Source organism: Alexandromys fortis, unplaced genomic scaffold (genome assembly GCF_014885135.2).
Source record: "Alexandromys fortis isolate MF-2015 unplaced genomic scaffold, M_Fortis_MF-2015_v1.1 scaffold_164, whole genome shotgun sequence".
NCBI lineage: Eukaryota > Metazoa > Chordata > Mammalia > Rodentia > Cricetidae > Alexandromys > Alexandromys fortis.
The window spans coordinates 1,855,451-1,880,313 of NW_026068047.1; the positions used below are offsets into that span (position 1 = coordinate 1,855,451).

General features: G+C 44.0%; 1 protein-coding gene across 1 annotated transcript in view; it reads left to right on the forward strand.

Moving 5' to 3' along the window:
- Positions 1 to 24,863, forward strand: part of Me1 (malic enzyme 1) — a 114,184-nt gene that overhangs the window by 87,720 nt on the left and 1,601 nt on the right. Inside the window, exons 10-13 of the mRNA XM_050118903.1 lie at positions 10,966 to 11,071; positions 12,677 to 12,819; positions 14,219 to 14,392; positions 21,041 to 21,139. Coding sequence (XP_049974860.1) covers positions 10,966 to 11,071; positions 12,677 to 12,819; positions 14,219 to 14,392; positions 21,041 to 21,139 — 522 coding nt within the window. The remainder of the gene's footprint in view (positions 1 to 10,965; positions 11,072 to 12,676; positions 12,820 to 14,218; positions 14,393 to 21,040; positions 21,140 to 24,863) is intronic.

A 24,863-nucleotide genomic window follows, 5' to 3' on the forward strand; every position in this document is an offset into this window, starting at 1 on the left:
AGAAGATCTGAACTGGAGAGAGGAATGCAGGGACCATTTACACACATGCTAGATGCCACATAAAACAAGTCCTAGGAATGTATGACATTCAAGAACCCGCATAGTGGGAATCCATGACTTTAGTTTCCTGTGACATTTTAGTGTGAAAGCCACACAAGTATGCATAGCTGTCAGCATAATTTTAACATAGGTCTGTGGAGCTGAGGCTCTGGGTTCCATGGATCGCAGTACTCAGAATGACTGCAATTGATGGCTAGACCCAACCGGCAACTTTTACTTATGTCCTTTACCTGCCAAAATTAAAAGGTGCATATATTGTACTTGCTAAGATGAAATTGCTGTGAGATGATGCTCTTGTACCCTGTAAAGATTTGTTACTCCTATTAGTTTAATAAACACTGAAGGATACACGGGGCAACCAGACTATAGACTGAAGTTTTCTGTCCTGCCCAGTCCTGCAGCTGTTCAGTCCCAACAAAACACACAGAGGTCTACATTAATTGTAAACGGTTTGGCCTATTAGCTCAGGTTTGTTATTAATTATCTCTTACAATTAAGTTAACCCATAATTCTTGTCTATGTTAGCCATGTGGCTTGGTACCTTTTATCAGTGAGGCATTCTCATCTTGCTTCCTCTGTGTCTGGAAGCAACTGCAGACTGAGCCTTTCCTCTTCCCAGAATTCTCCTAGTCTGGTTGCCCCACCTGTACTTCTTGCCTGGCTACTGACCGATAAGCATTTTATTAAACCAATACAAGTGAAAAATCCTATATTTAGACTAGGAGAATTCTGGGAAGAAGAGAGGCAGAAACACAATTGCCAGCCAGAAGCAGGGGAAGCAAGATGAGAATGCTTCACTAAGAAAAGGTACCAAGCCACATGGCCAAATATAGGTAAGAATTATAGGTTAATTTAAGTTAAAAGAACTAGTTAGTAGTAAGCCTGAATAATAGGCCAAATAGTTGATAATATAAGCCTCTGTGTGTTTCTTTGGGACTGAATGGTTGCAGGACCCGGTGAAGCAAAAACTTCCATCTACATGGAATTATGTTTTAAAATGCCTTTGTACACTTAATAGCCTGTACACTGTTTAATATAAAAGAGACATACTAAGATTCAATTAATCAATACTTCATGCCATTAAATAGCTCAAAATCTTATACTGATTTTTGTTGGGAAACTAATAAATTGTAGACAAGCTAGAAAATTAGCTTAGTCTTGCTTTCAAATTTACGCAACTATTTTGTGTGCTGGTTTTCATCTTTAGTTTAGTCCTTACACAGCTCCTGAGAGTCAATAATAACTTTATTAGCTTATAGTGGGCTTGCTCATAATGTATTAAAAGAATCATAAAGTTTAAAGTAGAACATTTTCTTGGTGTTACTCCTTCACACTTTAAAGACTTACAAATCCTCATAGCTAAAAAGGCATGGCAACTTGTCTTTGAGTGTTAACATAATTAGACTTAGTTTTTATTGTAGCATGCTTTCTATTTATATTTTTAATGTCATGGCTGTAACCCTTCCTACCACTTGCCTATGGCCATATGTGCAATAGGAGTTTGTGCTATAGATTGTCAGTAATATAATGTGATATAATATAATAATATAATACATTAGACTAGTATAGTTGGCATCAACTATTTGGTTACTGATGGTACCTTACTATAGTATTATTTAGCAAGAAATAATCGGTGTCAATTTAGTCACTTAAGGCGAGTACTTGCTAAAAATACATATAAAATTCTTCTCAAATGAAAACGAGAGAGAACAATGGGAGGGACGGATTGCCAGCTGAGTAGTCTCAAAGTGACGCCTGCCGAGTATTGTCAGGACAGGAAGCCACAGCACAGACAGGGCCATACTCAGCCTCTTGTTTCAGTGGCTTTCACTAATAAGTCAACGCACGCTTAGAGAGAGCCCTGCATGAACATACGTCCATGTAGCAGAGACTGGGTCTGGAGGTGATTTTTGACTACAGTTTTATTTTCTTCTGTTCTAAGTAATTGACTTCACTGTGTTTTTCCAGTTTACAGTAGAAAGAGATCATGAACAAAGGTATGCTGTGTGCAGTAATCATAGCTGGGATGAAAGACCGGAAATCCCTCCCACCAAATGCTTACATGTAACAGCATATGCAGAAAAAGAAAAAAATGCCCATATATTGTATGTGTGTATGTGTGTTTGTATATATGTGTGTGTACACACACACACAAACACACACACAGTGCCTAGCTCTCTAGACTAATTCATTGCTGGGAAGTGCCATCTTTCTTAATCAATTGTCTTATTTCTACCTTGTGTGTGTGTCATTAATCCAGTTCCTTGGAAGCAGAACCTATTTGGGCCCCAGACTCTACTCTCTCTGCCTAAAGCAAAGGGGAAAAAGGAGGAGACGGTTTCCATATCCAGATGAAGTGACTAGCATAGGAGTATGTCCAAATCAGCCTTTTTTCATATTGAGGTGGGGATGAGCCACAACTTGAGAAAAATAAAAGTGGAAGTTTACGGCAACAGCTGCAGCGTCAGCAGATACAGACAAGGCTTCCCCATTCCGGTCGTTTCTTGTTAAGCATGGAAAATATTTAGCAGGCGATTTTTTTTTTTTGGTCGTTTGGTTCTTCTTGTGTCCTGTAGAGCCCTTCAGCAATGCTAATATTACTGTTCCATGATTCCTGGCTGTCTTTCAGTGTTCAGTCAGCATTTGTAAGTCACACCAGGAAAAAAAAATCTATGGGGACTGGGCTGTAGGAGATTTATGCTTCTTACTAGTTGGGGTGTATCCTGCCAAGTTTGGGCTTCATGGCCAAGACCTGCCAGTGGTTACTGTGATTAATAAAGCAAGCTGTCTGCAATAAAACACACGTCTCTCCATTTTCATGGAGATAAGTGACAAACCTTTTGAGAACTATTTACCGTAGGAGTTTGGAGATGCTTGGTACAGTGTTTATGACTTTTTATGATTTACTTCATATTCTAGGGAATTTAGAGGGTCTGAGTACATACATGTTTTTTCATTAATCTTGGGCTGTTCTCACAGCAATATTATCAGAAATCTGTGAGTACAGAGCTGTGTGTTCATGTCTCCGTGTTGGATATCCTGAACATATGCCTTTGAAAAGCCTGCCTGTAGGGTTGTGATGGATCGTTTAGAACAGTGATTCCTGAAACCAGCTAATCATTTCTCATCACCCAGGGGGAGATGAGGCAGGACGGAAGAGTGGAGGAATCTTGGGGACAGAAGGTATGGGAGCCTCTCTCCCAGGCATCCAGTTGAAGCCTCTCCCAGTGGAGAAGCAAGAATGCAAGCGCAGTGAACTGCATTGCCTTGTCCCGACTGTAGACTAGTTTTCTAGAAGTCTTGCAGGAAACCAGAAACCCTTTTTATAGGAAAAACACATATACCAAACTTTGTATTCAACCCAAGCATCTGCCATTTTACCATATCAGATTATCATTCTGTCCAAGGCAACTGGAACCACTCCAGAATCTCATTATCAAAGGAGAGAGACGATGAAAAATGAGATTTGCCTAAAGGGTATCAATGCTTAATGTGAATACAATTGTGATTTGACCTTAAGGAGCCTATACTTACCTACACCTGGGTATCTGATTTCTCTTGCAGAAGCCCACCTCATGCTCTCAGGTGTGGTTTTCTTTCCAAGTTCCTCTCTTTCCCCAATCATGTTTAAGCTCATAAAATATTTTTAATAACATCTCCAACTGTGGGTCAGGGAGATGATGGCTCAGCAGATAAGGCCACTTGTAATACAAGCCTGGTGACCCCAGTTCAATTCCCAGTTCAATCTGTATAACAGTAGAAAGAGAATACCAATTCTCACAAGTTGTTCTGTGACTTCCACACATGTATTATAGTAGTATAGCTAGCACACAATTATCCACCACACTAATAATAATAATAATAGTAATAAATACCTTGACAATCAAATCTTCAATTTTGCTCCAGAATTGGCTAGTTCTGAAATTTCTTTCTATATCAAAGCCGTGAAGGCTGCCGAGAGTGACAGTGTGGAACTGTGTCTCTGCTCCCTTACCACTCTTAAAGTCTTTTTGAAAGATACACATAAGGCCTCACTCCAGGTCTAAGTTAGCATTGAATTAGCCCTGGAAGCCGAGCTGAGGAGTCTCTTTTTCTTTAGGTTACTGGTGTTCTCTCAGCTTTGGAAAGTTCAAATCCAGTTCATCTGTTTGGCCGTTGTCACCAATCCAGCCAGTTTATTGGTGGAGAAAGCAAGAAGCGAGAGTATTATAGGTCTCTCAAGTCCTGCAGTGGGTGCAGGGGCCGATGGACCCCAACCCCAGCTCTGCCTGTGGGTGCAGGGACGACCGATGGACCCCCAGCCCCAGCTCTGCCTGTGGGTGCAGGAACGACCCCCCCGGCTCTGCCTTTCTTCTGAGATGAAGGGTCTTCTGTATCAAACAGAGCTTTTCTTCATTTTCCTGAATATCATAAAAACTTTCAAAAGTGCCCTGTCTCAAAAATCAAAAAGAAAAAAAAACTTTCAAAAGTGACATGAATTTACCGTTTGTCAAAATGCATCTTGCCCCCTTTTAATGTCCCTAGATAATGAATTGTCACAGACTGTTAACATACTGACTGTAGTTTACAGAGGTGAGAGCAGCAGTCAGAAATACAGTTAGATGTTTATTTTGCCATCCTGGATAATCTAGGACATTGCACTGCATCAAGAAGATATGGGTTACATTAGATTTATGTCATTTTCAGGTTATGATTATGATATTCCTAGCTTCTTTTTTCAGGTTTCTGGTTATATTTAGTATACACTACTCCCCTTTTACATGTTAATTCTAGCAGTAATGCAAATTATACTAGTTTGAATATGGTTATCTAAGTTGCTGACAGAAATCACCCCTAAGAATTTATATTACTTTTATTTTCATATATGCATGGTTATTTTTGATTTGTGATCAAAAGAAAGGGCTTTATTCCTATTTTTCATGGTTCATAGGCAAATTTATCTAAACCTGTATACCTGCAGCAGTTTGCAATGTTTTGCTCTGGCACTGCCTGTCAGTGGTTGCGCTGTCGCCTGGCTCCGACAAGAGAGCCTGAGCAGCGTCCTCCACTGTCTTCAGTGCTGGCTCCTTTCCTTTTGACAGAGGACAGTGTGTGTCTGAGGCAAAGGATGGAGAGTCATCTGAGTGATCAGATGGAGATCCTCGTCTTTTGTAGGGCATAGACATTGGCCCAGGAGAACAGTTTAAAATCACAAGGTTCCTAGCTTAGCTTAGAAAGGACAAGATGTTACGACTGTCATGTGTTCTCATGTACACAAGCTGTTATATGTTCTCATGCACATAAGCTGACATGTGTTCTCATGCACATAAGCTGTTATATGTTCTCATGCACATAAGCTGACATGTGTTCTCATGCACATAAGCTGACATGTGTTCTCATGCGCATAAGCTGTCATGTGTTCTCATGCACATAAGCTGTCATGTGTTCTCATGTACATAAGCTATCATGTGTTCTCATGCACATAAGCTGTCATGTGCTCTCATGCACATAAGCTGACATGTGTTCTCATGCACATAAGCTGTCATGTGTTCTCATGCACATAAGCTGTCATGTGTTCTCATGCACATAAGCTGTCATGTGTTCTCATGCACATAAGCTGTCATGTGTTCTCATGCACATAAGCTGTCATGTGTTCTCATGCACATAAGCTGTCATGTGTTCTCATGCACATAAGCTGTCATGTGTTCTCATGCACATAAGCTGTCATGTGTTCTCATGCACATAAGCTGTCATGTGTTCTCATGCACATAAGCTGTCATGTGTTCTCATGCACATAAGCTGTCATGTGTTCTCATGCACATAAGCTGTCATGTGTTCTCATGCACATAAGCTGTCATGTGTTCTCATGCACATAAGCTGTCATGTGTTCTCATGCACATAAGCTGTCATGTGCTCTCATGCACATAAGCTGACATGTGTTCTCATGCACATAAGCTGTCATGTGTTCTCATGTACATAAGCTGTCATGTGTTCTCATACATAAGCTGTCATGTGTTCTCATACATAAGCTGTCATGTGTTCTCATACATAAGCTGTCATGTGTTCTCATACATAAGCTGTCATGTGTTCTCATGCATAAGCTGTCATGTGTTCTCATGCACATAAGCTGTCATGTGTTCTCATACAGAAGCTGTCATGTGTTCTCATACATAAGCTGTCATGTGTTCTCATACATAAGCTGTCATGTGTTCTCATACATAAGCTGTCATGTGTTCTCATACATAAGCTGTCATGTGTTCTCATACATAAGCTGTCATGTGTTCTCATGCACATAAGCTGTCATGTGTTCTCATACAGAAGCTGTCATGTGTTCTCATACATAAGCTGTCATGTGTTCTCATACAGAAGCTGTCATGTGCTCTCATACATAAGCTGTCATGTGCTCTCATACATAAGCTGTCATGTGCTCTCATACATAAGCTGTCATGTGCTCTCATACATAAGCTGTCATGTGCTCTCATACATAAGCTGTCATGTGTTCTCATACATAGCTGTCATGTGCTCTCATGCACATAAGCTGTCATGTGTTCTCATGTACATAAGCTGTCATGTGTTCTCATACATAAGCTGTCATGTGTTCTCATACATAAGCTGTCATGTGTTCTCATGTACATAAGCTGTGATGTGTTCTCATGTACATAAGCTGTCATGTGTTCTCATGCACATAAGCTGTCATGTGTTCTCATGCACATAAGCTGTCATGTGCTCTCATGTACATAAGCTGTTATGTGTTCTTATGTATAAAAATTATTTAAGGTTGTGATACAATATGGAACAACAGCAAAAACAAAATATAATGACAAGGAATTTAAGAATGAAGAATTATATGAAGTAACATAGTAGATTTATATTATTGATTATCTTTAAAAATTGTGTCGACACCCTTCTGTTCTTGACACCAGGATATGGCTGTGTAGCCCAGGCTGGCCTCCTACTCCTGCCTTACTCTCCAGCATGCTGAATGGTAGGCATGCTCCCGTAAGCTCAGCTAGACACTTTGCTGGCTGTGGATGTCTGATTAGTGACTCTCCTGGAAGATAAGCACTTGTCAGGACAGAGTCTCCTGGGCGTTGTCGTCAGATATCCAAATGAAGAAACTCATCTTTAGATTAAACTGTGCACCAAGAGAACCCTAGGCATGGTGGCAGAGATGGCAGGGGGATTATCTGACAGTGTAGACCTTAAATAACTAAATATGTAATAAGTCAATAAATATGTAAAATTGACATCTAGGCACTCTACTGAAGATTTTAGCATTTCCATTTTTCAGGTGGAAAGTAATTTGAAAATGCTGACGGGCAGACAGTACAATGTTCAGTGTTCTCTGAGTGATAACTCAGCATCCTTCACGACTATGCTCTGTTGTGATAGCTAGAGCTCATTGGAATCACTTTCCTCTATTGGAGAAGGTAGTGCAGTTAGACAGGTTCCCTTCGCTGTTGTGTCAGCTGGAAGAGCAAATCCCTGACATGTAGCTCACCCTGAGCTTTGGGGACCAGTTTTCATGATGCAGCGTTGCCTTAGGAAAGGCTGCTGTCTTCACTGCCACTGCCAGCAGTCAGGTTTGCCCACAGATAGCGGTTCTACCTGTTACTCAGCACCTGACGCTGCTTGTCTCCCAGACTAAAGCGTGCCGTGTCCACCTCAGCCAGATGACCGCAACCACGTGTTTCCAGAAGAGCCTTGTGACTGCCCTTCATTATCCTCATTCCTCATCCTGTGTCAGTTTGTAGTGAGGGTACATCATTAGTGACTGTTGTGTTTAATGCAGAAACTCTGGACAGATGGTGAGAGCTGAGGTGGATCCAGCTTAGTGTTTGACCTTGAACCCAGAGGAGGTCACGCTGAAGCAGTGTGGAGTCCTGTAACGCTTGTCTCCTAGGGCCTCGGAAGCACGGACTGCGTCCTTGCTTTTATGACTGCAACTGAGTGTGCACATTTCTCTGGGAGTAGTAAGCCAGAATTGTCTCATGTTCTGTTGAGAATGTTTGCAGCTGAAAGTTACTGATCCCAGGAAGTACGCATTTCCAAGCCAGCATTTTATTTGGTATCTCTACTGGAAATTTCACTGTGTAAGACTCAAACCAACTATGAATTTTAGTTCAGACTGCTTCCAAAAATTGTTCAGAAATAGTTTAGATAATAAAAACTGTAACTGTCAAATGATTCCATGTTTTTCCATGACGAGAATTTCTTTTTTCTTTCTAATAAGGCAGGATGATATTTGCCAGCTACCAATACAGGAACCGAGGGGGCAGAGAGATTGCAAAGGCATTCATTTTATTAAACCATTTCAAGGCGAGGAGCCATCAGCTCCTAAAGTCACTAAGACTAGTGTTAGGCTAACAAAGGCAGCATTAAAGACGCTCTGCTGCTGGGGCCCAGTACCGTGCTCTCAGTGGTCACATCTTGAGGACACACACCATGGTCTCTTCTCATTCATCTTTGGGTCAAAGTGGACAGCGCTGTTGATGTTTGCCCTGTGGCTCTAAGCTTTCTTCAGGTTGAGTCCACATCTGCCCCATACTGCTCTGTGGCAGACTACAAGCAATGACATTGGTACAAGGGGACAGGTGGATAGATTTATCAGTTCTTAAGACTGATGCAGGAATTGTCGTTCTAGTCCATATTTTAATGACCAGGGCGAGGCATATGTTCCCGTTCAGAAACACAGGCAAGGAAGAAACAGAAACCCCCAACTTGATGGATCCAGTTAGGACCTTTCGGACGTTCAGATGCAGGATGGCACTCACACGGTCATCCTGGTCCCCACTGTCTGGTGTGTGATGTTGCACTTGTTACAAGGTAGATTTTGTGCTCAGATTCTGAGCATATTTAGCGCAGGCCAGGATAAGCTCTGCTGTTCCATGGTTAGGTTTTATAAGTGCATTTTTAAACTGGGGGTGGGGGGTCATTGAGCGGCACCCCATGGTGAGCATGTTGAACTGTAAGCATCTGTGTGGTCTGCTTTTGTGGATGGTCCTACAGAGCTACTCAGCAGAGAACACAGACACAGGAAGGTAGGACAGAGTTGGGAACAATTGGGTTTATTACATCTCTAACTCATTCGAGAGAAATTCTTTGATATGCCAAGTGCCTCTGTTTTCCTGTTGATAATGAAAACCTTGTGAGGCTCTCTCTCTCTCTCCACGCCAGTGCTGCCTAATGTTTGCGATGGAACTGTGAAAGCGGAACAAATTCCCTCTCACGACGTTAGCAGAAGTAAGCACATTCAGCAAGATTGCCCCCTAGGACCTCTGGTCACACAGAACTGTAAGATTGCCAGTATTATAGTCTTTATGTTATTAGAAAGTGGCTAAAAATCTTGCTGCAAACACAAAAGAAACTAATCTCTAGTAATCAATTTAAAATTCATTTATGGGGGCTGGGGGTATAACTCAACAGGGTTGCTAAGATTATCTCACTTGATTATAAGGAAAGAAGCAGCCTGTTCATGAAGAGGAATAAAGATTTGAAATCATTTGACAGTTATAGATTTTAGTATCTAAAACGTGTGAAGCCTTGGACCCAATCTCTACTACCAAAGAAGTTTCTGTCAACTGAGTTCTTTCAGATTTAGGATTAATCACAAAACACAAGTGAACAATTAGGTGGTTCCTGATTAAAGTAGAAATTAGAATGATTTTTCGAGTAAACATGACTAATAAGATTGTGGATCGCTATTGCTAGCAGTAGGTGTGAAATGGAAGCTTCAGTGGACGAAGGGGCTTATTGTCATGGTGTCTTAGACATAGAGCGTGTTGATACATGGAGCAGGGAGGATGGGGAAAACCAATGGTGCGCTCTTTTCTGGGAAGCCACCCAATCCAATGTCACATTTATAATGAAAAGCAGTGGTACACAAATAGCAATTTGTAGCAGACTAGGAGAAAATGTTCCAAAATTATAAAGAGCTGGAGATGGGCTCCTTTCCTATTTGCAGAAGTATTTTTGTTTTTAGGTTTTATTTTTTTTTTAATCAGCGTTGATAAGGGTTCAAGTGCTTCCCAAGTTTCCATCATTTCTTTAACCCCCAGTGACCTGGTGAGAAGCCGGTTCCTGCTTTACTTGATTACAGAGAAGGAAGCAGATATAAAAGGGGTTCATATGTTTTAAATTTTCTAGTATTCTGTATATTGCTTTTAAAAGCAAATAAATCTGGGCTGGAAAGATGACTCAGTGGGTAAAGTGGTTGTCACACAATCATGAGGACCTGAGTTCAAACCCCCAAAACCCACATAAAGTACATGGCAATAATTCCAGCAACTCATCTAATACGGCAAGTGGAAACAGGAGATTTCCTGGGAGTTGCAGCTCTGCTCACTGGTTCATGAAGTACATGGCAGTGAACAGGGACTCTGGGACAAGGTAGAAGGAAAGACTGGAAGCCAAACTTGTGTCTGACCTCCCATCACTCTGTGCCTGAATTCACACATGACCACACACACGCTTTAAAACAAGGGGATTGCATCAGCTTCAGGCCTGATGGTTAGCATTCAGTCTCACATACAGCATTTGGAGAGCCCTTCCTCCAGGGCAGTCCTGTGATGTACTGGAAAGGCAGTCCCAGAAAATGCCTGTCCTAAGTTGTGGTCACTTCAAGTCTCTGAACCTGTGACTTCATGTGTAAAATAACAGTGATTATGCTTGGCCTATGTCTCCAGGCTCTCGTTGGATTTGTTTTGCCTACTGCTGTGTCACCATTGTCTGGAACACTGTCTGCCATGTAAATATTTGTTGAAAGGACAAGTGAAGTAATACAGGACCTTTAGAGAGGGCTTCCAGCGCAGCTGCTACGTGTCGGACACAGGGTGGTGCGCGCGTGCTCACCGCTGAGTGTGGAATACGTGCTGCGCCTTTGAAGCGGACTTTTGCACTACTTCTACTTCTCATTTGCTTTCTTAGGGACGTGCTTCTCTCACAGCAGAGAAAGAGGTGTTTGCCCACGAGCATGAAGAAATGAAGATTCTAGAAGCCATTGTTCAAAAGATAAAACCAACTGCCCTAATCGGTAAATGCTTTTTCCTTCCTTTTCCTTTAATTTGGCCTATTTAGCGTTATTTTGCTTTTTAAAAATTCTAACCTTTGGAATCCAGAAAGAAAATGCACTTAAGTAGCGGGGTCCTCATAGGCACTGAGATGTAGCCAGTCTGCCTTCCTAGTATTCCTGATTTGGGCTGAGGTGTGTGGCCTTTGTGCTGTGTCGTCTGCTAACATCTGCCACAGTCGGCCCTTTTCCAGGCAGACAGCCCTTCCTGAATGTCCTGAAAACCCCCCTCCAGAGCCCTGGTCTGTGCCATGAGATGATTTTTAGGGGTCATCAGTGTGAAGGGGGTGTTGATGAAGAAAGAAAGGAAAGGCCAGCTGACATCTAGTGGGTAGAGGTCAGTGAAGTTGTTAAAATGTCCTGTGGTGCACAGGGTAGCCTGGCCGTGAGGAACCACGCCCACTGTGTACTAGTATGCCATGAGAAACCATGTCCACTCTGTACTAGTTATGCCGTGAGAAACCACGCCCACTGTGTACTAGTTATGCCGTGAGAAACCACGCCCACTGTGTACTAGTTATGCCGTGAGGAACCACGCCCACTGTACTAGTATGCCATGAGAAACCATGTCCACTCTGTACTAGTTATGCCGTGAGAAACCACGCCCACTGTGTACTAGTTATGCCATGAGAAACCACGCCCACAGTGTACTAGTTATGCCGTGAGGAACCACATGCGCGGTATATCAGTCATGCTGAGATCCAGGAGCTATGGACAGGACTTCTCAGGAGACTTCCTAGGCTTGCACCTCTCCTGTCATTCCTCCTCAGGTACTCAGGCACGGTGTGTGCACAGTGCAGTGTGTAGTGGGCATCTGGGCATGTGATGTGCACCTGCCCTCCCATCCCAGCTTTGGGAAGTGAAGACAGGAGGACAGGACAGGAGCACACCTGTGCTATATGAGACCTGCTTTGAGACCTGCTTTGATGGTCCATAGAAGACATGCTTAACATGTTCAAATTCTGTGCTTAAGATCTTGAAGGAAGTTATTTCAGTTTGTTTATATTCCCATGTATGCATGTCATTTTTCAATCATAGTCTATTCTTAGAGTGTGTTTGCAATAGCTGTCCATGTAGATGGTCCAGAATCACAAAGAACTTTCCTGAGCTTTTGATGTGTTTTATGCAGTGCATCCTTTAAGCTTCCTACATTTCACCTTCCTTATGTTAGCTGCTCTATTCTGCTTCCAGTGAGTGTTGATTTCACAATGGGATAAGATGATTAACATTGCCTATAAAGACACAATACCATAGTCTACTCAAGATTGCTTAGAGAGAATATTGGATTTAATGCATTGGTGGTTTAATTTCCTGATACAAATGCTTTGACTAGGAACTCCGTATTGTAAGTCTGTTGTCATGCCTGTGATTTATGAGGGCACTTGTTGAGTTAACCCTGAAGAGATTGGCCCTGAGCAATGTTTTTCATCACTAGACTTCAGTGTACATCCTACAGTTTGTTTAGGGCCTGGTAGAAAGGAGCTGCTATATCTCAGTGTTTGGGGACCTGATCCTCTTGATGAACTGACCAGTGACAGTCCTATTCCCCCATTTCTTCCTTCTTTTTAGGAGTTGCTGCAATTGGTGGTGCTTTCACAGAACAAATTCTCAAAGATATGGCTGCCTTCAACGAACGACCCATCATTTTTGCTTTAAGTAATCCAACCAGCAAAGCAGAGTGTTCTGCAGAGCAGTGCTATAGAGCGACCAAGGTGGGCCATCATGTGTTGGTTAGTTACAGGAAGCCTAGAAAGCCCACAGCATTGATCATGTGCTTTTGATATCATACTTAAAACTAAAGCTAAAAGATGCATGAACAGACCCAAGGCATGAGTGACTGCCTCCTCTTCCTCAGTGTGGAGTCACTCTGCGCATCTTCAATAAATAAGTCAACTTTGTATGTTTTAGTGGTAACTTTCCTTGAGTGACTTAGAAAGTAAGACTTAAATATAAAACATGAAAGGGAAAGAACTTAGTCTTGGATGGTTCTGGAGCTGTCTTCTTTAACTAGCTGTTCTCAAGCACCGAAGCATACAAAATGAAACCACAGTTTAGTTTTTGCTTAGCTAAATTTCGGGTTTGGATTTTGATGCCATGGGTGGAGATCTGGGCAGCTATGCTGATACCCAGCCAGGCTGTCATAGAATCCTTGGTGCTCAATAGTTTGCTGTTTTAAAAATAAAAAGTTAATTTTATACTGTGCTTGTACTGAAATATATTTGACTGATAGGTTGGCAAAAAGCCTTTAGCGCTCCTCAAATACTTGAGAATATCAATAACAGAAATGAAGTTAGTTTTATGCATCTAAATCCTTTATTTATATAAAATAGTGTAGAGAGGGTGAACATAGCACAAAGTTGTGATGCTGTGCAGAAGCCAGAGCTCGAAGGCTCTTCCTGTAAGGAACATGCCGAATGCTCATCACAGGAGCACTGAGTGCTCATCACAGGAGCAAGTCATGTTTTGACAAGAGGTTTCTCTCTCTTAGCTGGGACGGCATCAATATTCTAAGTAATTTTAACCTTTATCTCATGTACGGGTTGATTTTTTTCTTACATTCTTCAGTAGCTTTAAATCCTCAAGGGATGCAAACCCAGCCTTTGGAGCAGATTGTGGTGCCGTACCTTGCACACAGGAGGTCCAGGATAAGCAAGTGTGTAGTTAATTATTTTGTCTCTATGCAGCTCAGCAGTCCTTGTTAGCATAGGGGCTTCTGCCATACAGATACATACTGGTCAGAAATAGATCTCAACTTTTTCTTGAGATCTTGCCGAATGCACTGTAAAACATTGAAAATTACCGTGAGACTGAACAATAGGTAAGTCTAACCTAACATACCACTTCCAATTTCTAGGAACCTGTTGATTTAGTCCTCAGAAGTCTGTAGTTAGAAGCCTCTCTAATGTGGTTGTTGGGCCTGTGGTTGGACCACTGCAGAGGACAGAGTGGTAGCCTTAGGGAATCCTGTGCTATGCCCACTCCTGGACAGACTGATACAGCGCACAATGGCAAGCATCCCTCCTGACCCGCGGGCAGCACCGACACCCGTTAGACTGCCTGCGGATGGCCGTTCTCTTCGTCATTGGTGGTCTCTGTCTGTCTGTGTTGCAGGGGCGTGCGATCTTTGCCAGTGGCAGCCCTTTCGACCCAGTCACTCTTCCAGACGGACAGACTCTCTTCCCTGGCCAAGGCAACAATTCCTATGTGTTCCCTGGAGTCGCTCTTGGGGTTGTTGCCTGTGGGCTGAGACACATCACGGACAAGGTCTTCCTCACCACTGCCGAGGTACTGGGAGGAGCTGGCGCATGCTCAGCTCCGTGCTTTGTTTAGTATCATGGGTGTCTGTCAAGTGTGAAGAACTCTTGGTAAAGAACTAGGAGTGGGCAGCAGGTCCATATGAGCCATAGTGAGAATCGGCCTCAGTAGTTGTCAGGTTTTGTTTCACAGAAGGAGCCTTTAGGTAGTGATGAGCTTTTATGAGATCAGTGAAACAGAAGTATTTTCTTCCCCAAATGGTGATAAGTAACACTTCTCCACTGTGAGCCTTCCTAAAGGATGACCTTTGGAAGTCTGACATAGTATAGTAGAAGTGGCTGTCATCGATGTTTCAGTGCAGAAAGTAGAAGCCGCACTAGTATTTAAGCAGAAATGAAATTAAAACGGGGCATTACGTGTTTATATGATCACTAAAGGGGCTGCTGAGATGGTCCCGTGGGTAAAGATGCTTGCCACCAGTACTGGAAGCTGATTCAGTGTTCAGGACTGACATAGTGGGAGAAAAGTGTCTCCTGCAGCTTGGTCTCCGACTTCCACATGGGTGCCGTGGCATGCAAGTACCACCCTCCCCCTCGTAAATAAGTAAAACTGTAATGAGACTGCTTTAGGGAACTGCCACAGGAGATTCTGGTTCTTCCCTAGGATTTCAGGAAAGGCCCCTCTCAGAACCCAGGAAATCGTGTACAGTGAGAGCCGGTTTTACCCAGCTGCAGGCTAACAAGTTAGCCCTGGTTTCATAGACACTGGCAGAGACAGGGAGCTTCTGCTCAGAGATGAAGAGCTTTGTTTTCCAAGCTGCAGCGATCCTGTGACTGCTCCCTTTGCATCCTGAGCCTCCTCAGGATGGTGACAGCGGGTGGCCATGAGTGAGAAACTTGTCGGTTTCTCTCAGCAGATTAAATGCTGTATGACATCATAGCTGAACTGAGCCAGATGAAACCTGATTGGTCTAAAGCATGTATCCTGCAAGCATGCAGTTCTTTGCACTGTGAGGAGGAACCCCAAGAACAGGGGCAGATTCCAGTTACTAGCGGGATCAAAGGGCACAGCCAGGCTAGCACCTGCCTCCCTCTGCGGGCTAGATGCCTGGATGCTGTAGCTTTCCTCAGGCATTCCTTCGCAGGGTCAAAAGTTCAACAGCTGGTGTGTCTGTTTTTTAACTCAAAAATATTGTGAAATTCAAATAGATATCTAATTACTAAGAGCATTTTAAGGTTTTTACATAAAGGAAAATATAACCTTTTCTTTTAGGACAAAACAGATGAACTTGAGTCGCTTTAGCCTGTTTTGTTCCTGTAGCTCTAGCGCCCCCTAGTGACAATGTCAAGTAAATACTTTTTTATTTCTCATTCATTAATAGTGATGCACTAAAGGCTAAGGCTTTAATCCCAAGTGGATCTCCGTGAGTTCAAGGAGAGTCTGGTCTGCATACCAAGCTTCAGACCAGCCAGAGTTATGTGGTGACACCCTGAGCCAAATATTCTTTTTTCTTTTTGGAAGGAAATCAAAGTAATTGGGTGTGGTGGGTCACTTGGGAGGCCTCGGTGTTGCATTTCAAGCTTTAGAATAGTCTTGGCTGTGGAGAGCTCCAGGTCAGCCTGCGCTGCACAGGGAACACCAAAGCCAGACCAAGGAAGAGAGAGCAGCGCTGTGCTCAGCGGAGCTCTCCTCACTGCGAGTTTTCTCTCGGCTGCGTCTTGGCCTCCAGTTATCTCATATTTTATACGACACTCTCTCCCCTGCTTGCTTTCCTTGTCTCTTCATCTCCCTTCTAATTAAGACCCTGTGTGTCTGTGTGTCTGTCTGTCTGTCTGTGTTCGTCCACACATATGCAATTAGGGGTGTTTTCCACTTTGCTTTCCATCTAGTATTTGAAGACAGGTCTCTCACTGAACCCGGGACTTGCTGGTTTGGGTGGGCTGGCTGACCAGCAAGGTCCACCCATCTGCCTCCCGAGCACTGGGGTCCTTAGTGTAAGCTGCAGCTCCTTGCCGCCCCTCCCCTGCTTAGGGGCTGAGGTCTGCCTCAGGCTGTCATGCTGGTGTGAGCTCAGTCATCTCCCAGCCCTTGGGCAGTTACTATTTAAACACTGACACTGACTCTTCTTCCTGTTTGGTGTTTGTTCTTGAGAACCACTTTAACTAAAGAAGTCGCTCTCTTTAAAGCCATTCTCCAGATGCCAGGAACAGCTAGTGCAGTGCTAACATGGAGTAGAAGCCGTACGTGCACACTGTTGAGTCCAGCAACACCAGACACAGTGTAACAGGAAGAACAGATCCGGTGCTGTGGATGCCCATTGCCAGAGGGCCTAGAGAAGGCTGTCTGGATGGTCTGGTTCAGCTAACCAGAGAACTGAAGTAACAGATGAACTTGCTTTATTTGACAAGCCCAGGCTTATCACTTTTAGTATTATAGCAAAAACAAACACAAAACAAAACCAAAACATAAAAAAAAAAAACCAAAAACATTGGTTTGAAAGTTCTGGAGACATGGCTTGGTGGGTAAGAGGACTGGCCATTTTCCCGGAGGACATGGGTTCAATTCTCAGCCTACATTGATGTGGGATTCCCCTCTGTAGGCTGTGAATATGCTTTATTTCCATTGGTTAGCAATTGGGCCTATAGCAGTGCAGAATAGAGTAAGGCTGGAATTCCAAGTAGATAGAGGAGGAAAGAAGGTGGAGTCAGGGAGATTTCCATGTAAGCATTGAAGGAGACAGACGCTATAGAATCGAGCCTCATGGTAAAATATAAAATAATAGAAATGGGCTAATTTAAGATGTAAGAGCTAGGTAAAAATATGCTTAAGCTATTGGCCAAACAGTATTGCAATTAATATAGTTTCTGTGTGATTATTTCGGGTCTGGGAAGCTGGGAAACTGACGAGCATCCTCCACCTACGCCACATGGTGCCTCACAGCCATCTGTAACTCCGGTTCTAGGGAGTTTGACATCTTCTGTCTTCCAAGGGCACCAGGCATGGGCACATGCAGTGCTTAGACATGCTTGCAGACAAAACAACTCATATGTAAAATATAAAATAAAAATTTAAATGCTAGTTTGGTTACGTATGAAACTGGAAGTCTCATAGATTGGATCAGATCTGAAAGGTTATTTCTGGATTCCTAGGATTTTGTCTTTTTTGTATGTGTGAGTAGTGTATGTGGATGTACTTAGGCAGGTGTGAGTGCATGTGTGTGCACAGGTGTGTGAAGACAGGCTCTTTCTCTGAGTCCAGAGCTCACTAGTTGGCTAGACTGACTGGCTAGGGAGCTACGGACAGAGGTGTGTGGGTGGGCGTGATCCTCTTGTCTCCGCCTCTAGTGCTGGGTTACAGGCATACACCACGGCAGGGGGCGGGGTGAGTGTGTGCAGGTGCTGGGACTGAGCTCTGACTCTCATGACTGTGCAGCAAACATTTTACTTCCCAAATCATCTTTCCAGCCTCTGTTCCTGAATCTTCTTTTTAATTATAAAGAGATTTTTAACTTTCCTGGTGCTGGTAACCAACAATGCAGCTCAGTTCAGTCTCCACAACCTGTGCAGTGTGCAGCATTACATCAGAGTTGTGTTTGCACTAGCATGCATTTGACTTGGTGTGTGGGTAGGAACCCTTTGCTCTCTTCAGATATTGAAAATTCTACTGTAACACAACAGGGCTAAGTTCCCTCTGAGACTTTGGTCTTGGACATGGATGTAAACGACACCGAGTTGCACCACTGTACACAAACAGGGCCTGACAGTTCTGCTTTGTGCAGAGTGTGTTTGTCTCAGAGGGAATGAGCCACTCCATTGTTTCTGTCTGCTGTTTGGGGTAGTTCTTGTGTCCTTAGGGATTTAGTGATTTAGAGTCTTTAAAATTTTTTTTTTCATTTTCTGTGTTCAGTGTTTTCCTTGCTGTATGTAAGTACACTGTGTGTAAGTACACTACACTGTGTGTAAGTACACTGTGTGTAAGTACACTGTATGTAAGTACACTGTATGTAAGTACACTGTGTGTGGCCTTGTGCTCATGGACCAGAGGATCCATGGACCTGGAGTCGTAGACAGTTGTGAGTTTCCATGTGGGGGTTAGGGATTGAACCCTGGCCCTCCAAAAGACCAGCTGGAGCTCTCAGTCTCTGGGACATCGCTGTAGTGCCAAGGCAGGTTTTCCTTTCCTTTCCTTTCCTTTCCTTTCCTTTCCTTTCCTTTCCTTTCCTTTCCTTTCCTTTCCTTTCCTTTCCTTTCCTTTCCTTTCCTTTCCTTTCCTTTCCTTTCCTTTCCTTTCCTTTCCTTTCCTTTCCTTTCCTTTCCTTTCCGTCTGTCTTGTTTGTTTTTGATTTGTTTGTCATTGCTGTTGTTTTTGAGGCAGGCTCTCAGTGTGTCACTGACTGGCCTGTAACTCACTATGCAGACCAGGCTAGTTTCCTAGCTTCACACTCACAGGATTGTCTGCCTCTGACTCCTGAATGCTGGGTAAACGTGTGCACCAGCACACCCAGCTAGGTTCTAATCCCGTTTGTAGGTTGGGAGTTCCCTGACATTCCTCACTAGGCCTTACATGAGGAAAACCACACAACCCATGAGCTGTCCCTGCCTGAGCTCTGCAAAGGAGTGGCTGTCAGTGTGAGTGACTGGTTCCTCCCCCTGCTTTGTTTTGTGGGAAATGGCACAGCCACTCTGGTGGTAGGACATTTAATGCCTCTGGCTAAAGTTTGGGACCCGGGTCACCATCTCGGGGCAAAGGGAAACTTGGGTTTACTACCATGTAACAAAAGCAAGAAATTAATTAGTTAAATGAATTTATTATATTATCAGAGTTAATATTTTCTAAGTCTGGGTGTCTTAGTCATTGTTCTATTGCTGTGACCAGATACCATGACCATGGCCAAGGCAACTCTTCTAAGAGACAGCATTCAGTTGGGAGCTTGTTTATGGTGTCAGATGGTTAGTCCATTGTCATCATGGCGGGGAGATCAGATGCTGAAAAGTAGCTGAGAGCTACATCTGCTCTGGAGATAGGCAGGCTGGGGAACTGGGCATGGAGGCATGGGCTTTTGAAATCTCAAAGCCCAGTCCCAGTGACACAGCCCCTCCAAAATGTCCACACTTCCTAATCTCCCAAAGAGTTCTTTAGCAGGGGGTCGATCATGTAACTATTTGAGCCTATGGGGGTCATCCTTATTCAAACCACCACGCCAGGTTATCACTTTTTATATAATAAAATCGCACTAATCCGGTACTAGTTGTACTGCTTCTCCCGCTTTGGCTTTGCCTGGTTGTTCCTGGTGAGAAGTTCTCAGCCCCGCACAGTGCCTGTGTATTCCATTTCTCTTTTCTGTGCAACCCTGGCTCAGGGCAGGTTGTCACAGCATCTACTCCACATATCTGGGATCTCCGTGCTGTCTGCAGCGCCTGCCCTGTGTGTGTGTGTGTGTGTGTGTGTGTGTGTGTGTGTGTGTGTGTGTGACTCCCAGTTTCTCCTCAGCCCCTTAGTCAGGCCTCCTGGCCTCGCCAGTGAGCCTTCTGTCACCGCGGCGATTAGCTCACGTTTCTCCTGCAGCCCAGGCTGTCTCCTCCAGTATCTCCTTTTGTTCTGCATGTTACCTGACTGCCCTGGAGACTTCTTTAAGAGGAGCCAAGCTTGTGTTTGTTGGTGGTGCTGTAGGTGGAGCCAAGCAAGGCCTGTTGGTGTGCTATCTTTGAAATAACTGCCTGGGGCAAAGGCAGGAGTATCTCTGTGAGGTCAAGATCAACTTGGTCTACCTCTCTAGTTGCAGACCAGCCAGAGCTTCATAGTGAGGCCCCATCTCAAAAAGAGCGACAGCTCATTCACTTAGGATTATAGGATGAAGGTTTTCTGATCCCAGAGCCATGACACAGGGCTTAAGACACATCCAAATTTGTCTCTGATTCCTGTCCGTCCCCCCATTATAATAGTAATCTGGATAAGTAATAAAAAATAAGTAAAATTAAAGAATATTTAAGATTCTAACAGAGCTGGGGTGTAGCTCAGTGGTAGAGTACTTGCCTAGTGTCTACCAAGCCCCAGGTTTAATGCAGAGAGAGAGAGAGAGAGAGAGAGAGAGAGAGAGAGAGAGAGAGAGAGACAGACAGACAGACACTATTTGTTGCCAGTGAAGGTTTTCTCTCTCAACTCTGCCCCAGCATTTCTGCTCAAGGCCCGGCTGTGAGCTGACCTAGACTGACCTGTGCAGTGACTTAATTGTCACTCTGTCTGGAGCTAGGGAGTAGCTTAGGGGGAGAACTGGGGAGGTTGGCTAGGTAAGGTGATAACCAAGGGTCTGGGTAAAAGTTAAGTCCCTTCGCAGGGTATAACTGAGCAAGCTCTCTTCTTAGCCCCTGCGTGAATCCTGAGTGATACTGGGTCTGCCCTGGCTAGCTGCCCTCGTCTTCATCCGTTCCTCTAGGAAATATCCAGTATGTTATGGTTTACTGTGAAGGACTGAACCAACAGGGAACCTGGATTCTCCTCTGTTTCATTCTCGGTGTGGCCACAGCGGCTGCCATGACGTAGCTTTTCTGTTGATGGAGGGGCATCTTAGGCAGTCACTTCATGTGATAGTTTTCGCACATGGACATTCCCTTAGTTATCTGTATATTTACCATGAGTCCTGTGATGTCTAATCATTTTTACTGCTTTTCTCTTTTAAAGGTCATATCTCAGCAGGTGTCAGATAAACACCTGGAAGAGGGCCGGCTCTACCCCCCTCTGAGTACAATTCGAGATGTCTCATTGAAAATTGCAGTGAAGGTAAAAACCACGTAGCCTTGTTGTTTTTCCTCCCTAGATATGTGTTGTTGCTATTTTACATGCCTGCTCGCATGTGCGCTCATTGTGTAGGACTCAAGGGAGTGAGGCCTGGTGAGGGGAGCGCTGGGGGAGCTGCATGTCATCCTCAGAGATGGCTGGAAACATGGGGCTGGTTGTAGATTTGCCCTCCATTTTCCTCCTGCGACTTACATTTCATTCCAGCTGGTCAGGCTTCTCCGGTTCGCCTTACTGTAGCTCTGTATAGTGGTTTATAGTTCCACAGACTCACTGGAGTGACATTTACACCTGCAACCTCCTGCCATGTCCCTGTTTAGGACTTAGAAGAGCGGTTCTCAACCTCCCTCATGCCGTTACATTTTAATACAGTTCCTCAGGTTGTGGTGACCCTGACCACATGATTTGTTACTGTTAGGAATCGTGGTGAAAATATCAGTGTTTTCCCGTGGTAGTCTTTCAGACTGCGAAGGGGTCGCCACCCGCGTGTTGAGAACCACTGACTTAGAGCGTGATGAAAGACAGTGTCGGGAGACATAGGGCCCCTTTGGCAAGTTATTAGTCCTGACGATAAAATAATCAAACTCTGAATCAAAAGGGAACTCAAGGGGGCTTCACTGGGATTTGAGGAAAAGACATCTGGGCGGGCAAGCTGTGCTCTTAGTGGGAGGCGGTGCTGGATGAGAGAGGAAACCATACCTTGTCATCTAGGGGTCAAGAAAGCAGGCAGACCTTTAATCCCAGCACTGGGGAGGCAGAGACAGGCGGATCTCTGTGAATTCAAGGCCAGCCTGGTCTACAGAGCAAGTTTCAGGACAGTGAAAGATACGCAGAGGAAAAAAAAAGCAGGCAAGTTCAGCAGAGGGCATTAGTGATCAATTACATGTGTGTGTCCTAGTGGGGGTGCGGGGAGAGTGCAGTGTCAGGGCCAGAGGAACAGGTTCTGTTTTCTCAGCCAGAGCTCAGAGAGGAGGCAGCCTAGCAGTGTTCTGTCAGTAGCTGCAGCCAGGAAGAGGCTCCTGGGGTGAGCAGTGACCCCTTGCCTCAGTAAGGGGTCCTGACCCTCCATCTTGTAGCATGTCTGCGTTCACGTGTGCTGTGTTTCTTCCCACCTTCTGGCTTCATCCTGGTCTTCGTTCTTTAAGAGTTGTTGTTTGGGCCATCTTGTAAGTCTCCCTAAATCCATCATGCTGGCCTCACCATGGAGAGGCGACAGAGGCAGGGAATAGTCACAGAGAATGGTGTTTCCGATGGGATGGCATGGTGGCTGTGCACTGGGATCTCAACACTCTGTTCTCTAGAAGGAAACAGCCTCAGGCTGGTTCACGTAGTCTGAAAGGCAGCATCCATCCCTGCCTTTCCTGGTAATCCTTCTCTGACAGGAGTGACACACACAGAAGACACACACTGCTGGAGTGTGATCACACACACTCTTGATGTTGGCTGTTAGCTTATTTAACCCAAACACCAGTTTCTGTATGTATGTGAATGAGTGTGTCCGTTTTAAATTCTGTCAGACTGTTGATAGTAGGAACTGAAATGTTTTATTTTCATCAAAGCTATATAATCCTTTTTTGTTGCTGTTTTTTTGAGACAAGGTTTTTCTGTAACCATGTAACCCTGGCTGTCTTGGACCTCACTTTGTAGACCAGGTTGGCCTCCAACTCAAGAGATCCAACTGCCTCTGCCTTCTGAGTGCTGGATTAAAGGTGCGCATCACCAAAACAAACAAACAAAGAAATAAATAGATGGAAAGATTTATTGTTTTGGAGTTTGGGAATGGAGCAAGTCTTGAAATCTCAAAGCCTGCCCAGTGGCACATCTCCTCTAACAACGCCATTCTTTTAAGCCTCCCCAAACAGTTCTAAAAACTTGGGACTAAGTGTTTAAACATCTGAGCAGCCTATGGGGACCATTCTCCTTCAAATGACCACACATGGTTTTTCAAATTGTAAGGAGGTGCTTTTGATGTTTTTCCTCTTCCTTACCTGGACCATAGGAGGTAGAGCTTAAAGCTGAGCGTTAAGGTAGGGTCCATCCCCAATGACCTCCAAGCCTGCTAATGTTTTATTAGCTGCCTAACATGGGAAAAACAGTGAGGACAAAGAACTCAAAAGCAGCTGTGGGGACAGATGAGCAGCAGCAGGACTTGGCCAGGAACCAAAGTTAAAATACGGCTTTTAGGATGGCCCTAATCCACTTCACTTCTGTTCTTAAAAGAAAAAAATTGGACAGCAAAAAACACCATAGATGAGCATATACAGAGAAGACTCCAAGGACGCAGCAGGAAGGCAGCCACCAAGTCAAGGGCACAGACCTGAGAAGCCAAACTTACTGGCATCTTGACCTGGGGTGTACAGCCTCCACAGAATATAGACAGATGATAGATAAATAAACAGACAGACAGACAGACGATAGATAGATAGATAGATAGATAGATAGATAGATAGATAGATGGACAGATAGATGGATAGTTTTTTTTTTTAAATTTTCTGTTTAGTTTAAGCCACCCAGAATGTGGCACTTGGTTGTGTCAACTATGGCAAACTAGTACAACCACATCACTAAGGCAATCCCACTCATCTGTGCTAGAGAAAATTTCACTGCCTTTCTGAAGTACTCCTGGTGAAGGTACCAGCGTAGAAGTTTATATGTGGGCCAACACCAACTTGATCCCTAACAGTTTGTTTAAACTGGATATGGTTGGCATTTTCAACCTCTGGCCACTAGGGGTCAGTAGCACCTGCACAGTTTCAACTGCGCAGTCAAAAGTAAGCAAGTCAAAAGGTAGCTGGACATTGTTAGGTCTTCTTGCATACCAAACTTCCTATTTGAACTTCAGTAGTTTACACTATCCTAAGTTTACCTAAATAGCAGCGTATACGAGCCACATGTTTTCGTTTATCTTGTTGATTGAGGGTGTAGTCTACAAAATAAGCACTTCAAAAAACTTCAGCTAATGGTGGGAGTGTCTGTATTTTATGGAAAAACAGCCTCATATTTTGTTCTGATCTATATCAGTTTTTAGTTTTAATTATTTGTGTGCTGTACAGCATGCTATCATTTTAGGTTTATTTTGATAAGTTAAATGACAATGAGGTAGCATACAATTAGAAGAGAAAGTAAGAAAGCAGGGGCAGTAGAGGGAATAAAGACTCATGGATCCTGAATGATGTGGAGCCCGAATCTGTATTACTTAGAATACTGGGCAGTCACCTCCACAGAAGCTGAGCACTCAGAGTGGAGAGCCAGTTTCAGGGAGGAAGCTGCTAGAAGGGGCTGCAGGTTTGAGGTCCCCAGGTATATCCAGATGTCTAAGTCTGTCGTGGAGATGGAGAGGACAGAAACATAAAGAGGGACAAGAAAGAAATATCTGCTTGTCCTCTGCAAGTGGTGAGTGGGGCGGCAGGCGTGGCTGTGGGTGCTGAGAGAGTGCTGTGCACGGGAGAGTGAGCTGGAAGATGCTCTTGCTGTGACCGGAAGGCTGGAGAAGCACAGAGAGACTGGGACTTCAGTCCAGGCTAACCAGCAGCAAGGCATGTCAGGACTGTCTGAGAAAACTGACTCTGTTCACGCCTAAATCTCTGCTACTGAGGCTTTCCCTGGTTACCAGTATCATCCCCCCCTTGCTACCTGTGATTTATAGCTGCATGTTCACTTTCATCTTGCTTTGTGTGTGGCTTTTACTGTAGTACAAATTAAAGATTAA